Genomic DNA, 2,879 nt, shown 5'->3' on the forward strand with positions numbered 1-2,879 from the left:
TAAATGGTCCACAGATGTCAGTGTGTATGATTCCAAGTATTTCTTCACTCCTCTTGGCACCTTTACTAGTCTTGTTGGTTTGCTTTCCCTTTATGCAATCCACACAAGTACCAAAATCTGAAAAATCTAGACCCTTAAGGACTCCATCATTTATTAGCCTTTTGATTCTCTCTACGAAGATATGTCCCAATCTCCTATGCCATAACATAGATGATGACCCATCAATAATGTTGCGTTTATTGCCAATATCATGCATAGTTAAGAGACTTTGTTCATAAATGGGATCTAAATTTAATTTATATAAACCATTGACTAAGATTCCTAAGCCAACATCTGTAGATTTTTTAAACAAATAGACATTTGACCCAATAAAATTAAATTCAAACCCCAAAGGTACTAGTTTAGATACAGAAATTAATTTTTTTGAAAATGAAGGAACATAAAAGGTGTTTACAAGGTCTAAAATATATCAATTTTCTAAAATAAGTCTAAAGGTTCCTATAGCCTCGACATGCGAACGCATCCCATTTCCTGAATAGATGCCTTGTTCACTTCCCATCGGTTTCCTTAGGCTGAAAAATCCCTACATGATATTGACAACATGAATTGTAGTACCCGAATCAATCCACCATGTATTATGATGAGTATCTATGAAATTAGATTCATAACACACTAGAGAATTGAGATTAACCTTTTTCTCGAGCCATTTTTTGTACTTTAGGCAATCCTTCTTTTTGTGCCCCTTTTTATTACAGAAGAAACATACATATTTATTTCCATAAGGCTTGAATGATGCTTGTCCATTCTTCTTCCATTTAATTTCAGCACCTTTACCCTTTTTCCCTTTGCCCTCTTTATGAGTCACAAAATGTGCACTCTCCAAATTTTCATGTTTCAACCTCTCCTCTTCTTGTACACACATTGTTAGAATTTCATTAATGGACAACTTTTCCTTATGTGTGTTGTAAGAAATCTTAAATGGTCCATATGAAATGGACAAGGAATGACTCTGAAATCTCAATTTCTAAGGACTTAAGTTGTGCAGCAATGTCCCTCATCTCCATTATGTGCTCACGCATACTCCTAGATTTGTCATGTTTCATAATTGACAACTTGTTCATTAGAGTGCTAGCTAATGCCTTATCAGAACTAACAAATTGTTCTTCAATGGCCTTTAAGTAGTCCTTTACCTTATCACATGGAGGAATTGAACCTCTAATGCTCTTACTAATATGTGACTTAATGAGCATTAGACTTAATCGGTTTGACCGCTCCCACTTTTCATATGTAGTTTTTTCTACTAACGAACTTGTTTCAGTGGGCACGGGTGGTTCCTCCACACGCAATGCAAAGTCTAGGTCTGTGCACCCTAATGTCAAGAGAATTTTGTCTTTCCAGTCCGAAAAATTATCTCCATTTAAAAATGGAATATGAGAAGATTCATTATTTAAAACAGATGAAACAGTAGCTGCAATAACCAAGAATAGGCATTAACGCTTTGAAATAAACACAAACTATAGTATGAATCAACCAATGTCAAATTCATAAACAAATCAAAATCTCCCTGTGGGTAAAGATCGCATTATGCATAAGATTTGTTTGTATATCTTCATAATAAGACTAGTAAATTTTGTAAATGCTTAAGGAAAAATAGATCCTGCACCTGTGGGTATTAGGTATCCAATTTTTCTAATAACTTTTTTTTTTTACTGTCTTATTCTAATTAAGTCATATAAAATGATCACTTCCCTGTAGAGCAAAGTAATTACTATGACAACTTAATTGCAATATGAAATGCCATTATAAAAATTTCACATCATTGTGTTTTAAGATGCTGTGGCTATTCTTAATGCACAATAAAAGGCACTTTCCATCATTAAATCTGTAATTTCATAATGGCATAACATTGTATATATAAATAAGTAAATGTATATCAAACCAAAACAACACATGCCTTGATGGTAAAGTCGGCTATGCCAAACCAAGTACTGTGGGGTTCGAATCCCACTGCTGGCAAATCCCCATTGGTTGAGGGAATTTTTTTTTTTTTTTAAGTGGCGCATGTATTGGACGCGCCAAGTACGCGAGTGGGCTGCATTCGGGTAGGGAACTTCATCCCCTACCTTCAGCCGGGTCTGAAAAACGGATCTGGGTCGGGTCTCACTCTAAACGGGTCTAAAAACGGGTTTTCTCATTTTTCATCAAATTTTCGCACTGAAACCCGATTTTATAACATGGTTTTGGTTCGGAATCATCAAGACTACTAATTTATGGGTTTGGAAACATATGGGTATTCAAAAACAATGAAAAGAAATCATCATTGAAAAAAAAAATGGCATGGCCGAAAATCTTAATCTTGTTTTTTTTTTTTTTAACGATTCCAAAAGTTGTAAAAATAGAGTATTTTGCACAATAAAAGACAGCAAGATTAATCTTCTAAAACCACTAAAGCATCACAAACATTAAATTTTAAAGATCTGGCCAAACCATGAAACCATACCCATTATGAAACTTGAAACCCAAAACAAAAATCTCACAACAACCGTAGTCCTAATACAAACATTCAATCATTCTACTAAAATTCAACAGATTGATACTAAACAACATGGCACAGAAGTAGGCTCTGATACCACTAATGTAAGAATTTTGGAGAAAATTATATAAACATAAAAGAAATACTAACCTTTGGCCATTGTTGTTTAAGCACTTGAATTGAATGCTTGTTGAATGTTTGCTAAATTCACAATCCCAGAACCCTCAATTTGCAATCCTAGAACCCTCACTTTGTTGGAGAGTGATAGATAATGAGTTTTGGCCTATATGTTTTTCACGTTAAAGATGTGATCAATGGATATCATAGGCTTGTCTTTTATATAGGC

General features: G+C 34.2%; 1 protein-coding gene across 1 annotated transcript in view; it reads right to left on the reverse strand.

The window, feature by feature from the left end:
- Nucleotides 1-974: 974 nt before the first annotated feature.
- The window catches only part of LOC132171279 (uncharacterized), a 2,336-nt gene continuing 431 nt past the window's right edge, over nucleotides 975-2,879 (reverse strand). The window contains exon 2 of the mRNA XM_059582565.1: nucleotides 975-1,468. Within this exon, the coding sequence (XP_059438548.1) occupies nucleotides 975-1,468 (494 nt within the window). The remainder of the gene's footprint in view (nucleotides 1,469-2,879) is intronic.

Source organism: Corylus avellana, chromosome ca1 (genome assembly GCF_901000735.1).
Source record: "Corylus avellana chromosome ca1, CavTom2PMs-1.0".
Classification (NCBI taxonomy): Eukaryota; Viridiplantae; Streptophyta; class Magnoliopsida; order Fagales; family Betulaceae; genus Corylus; species Corylus avellana.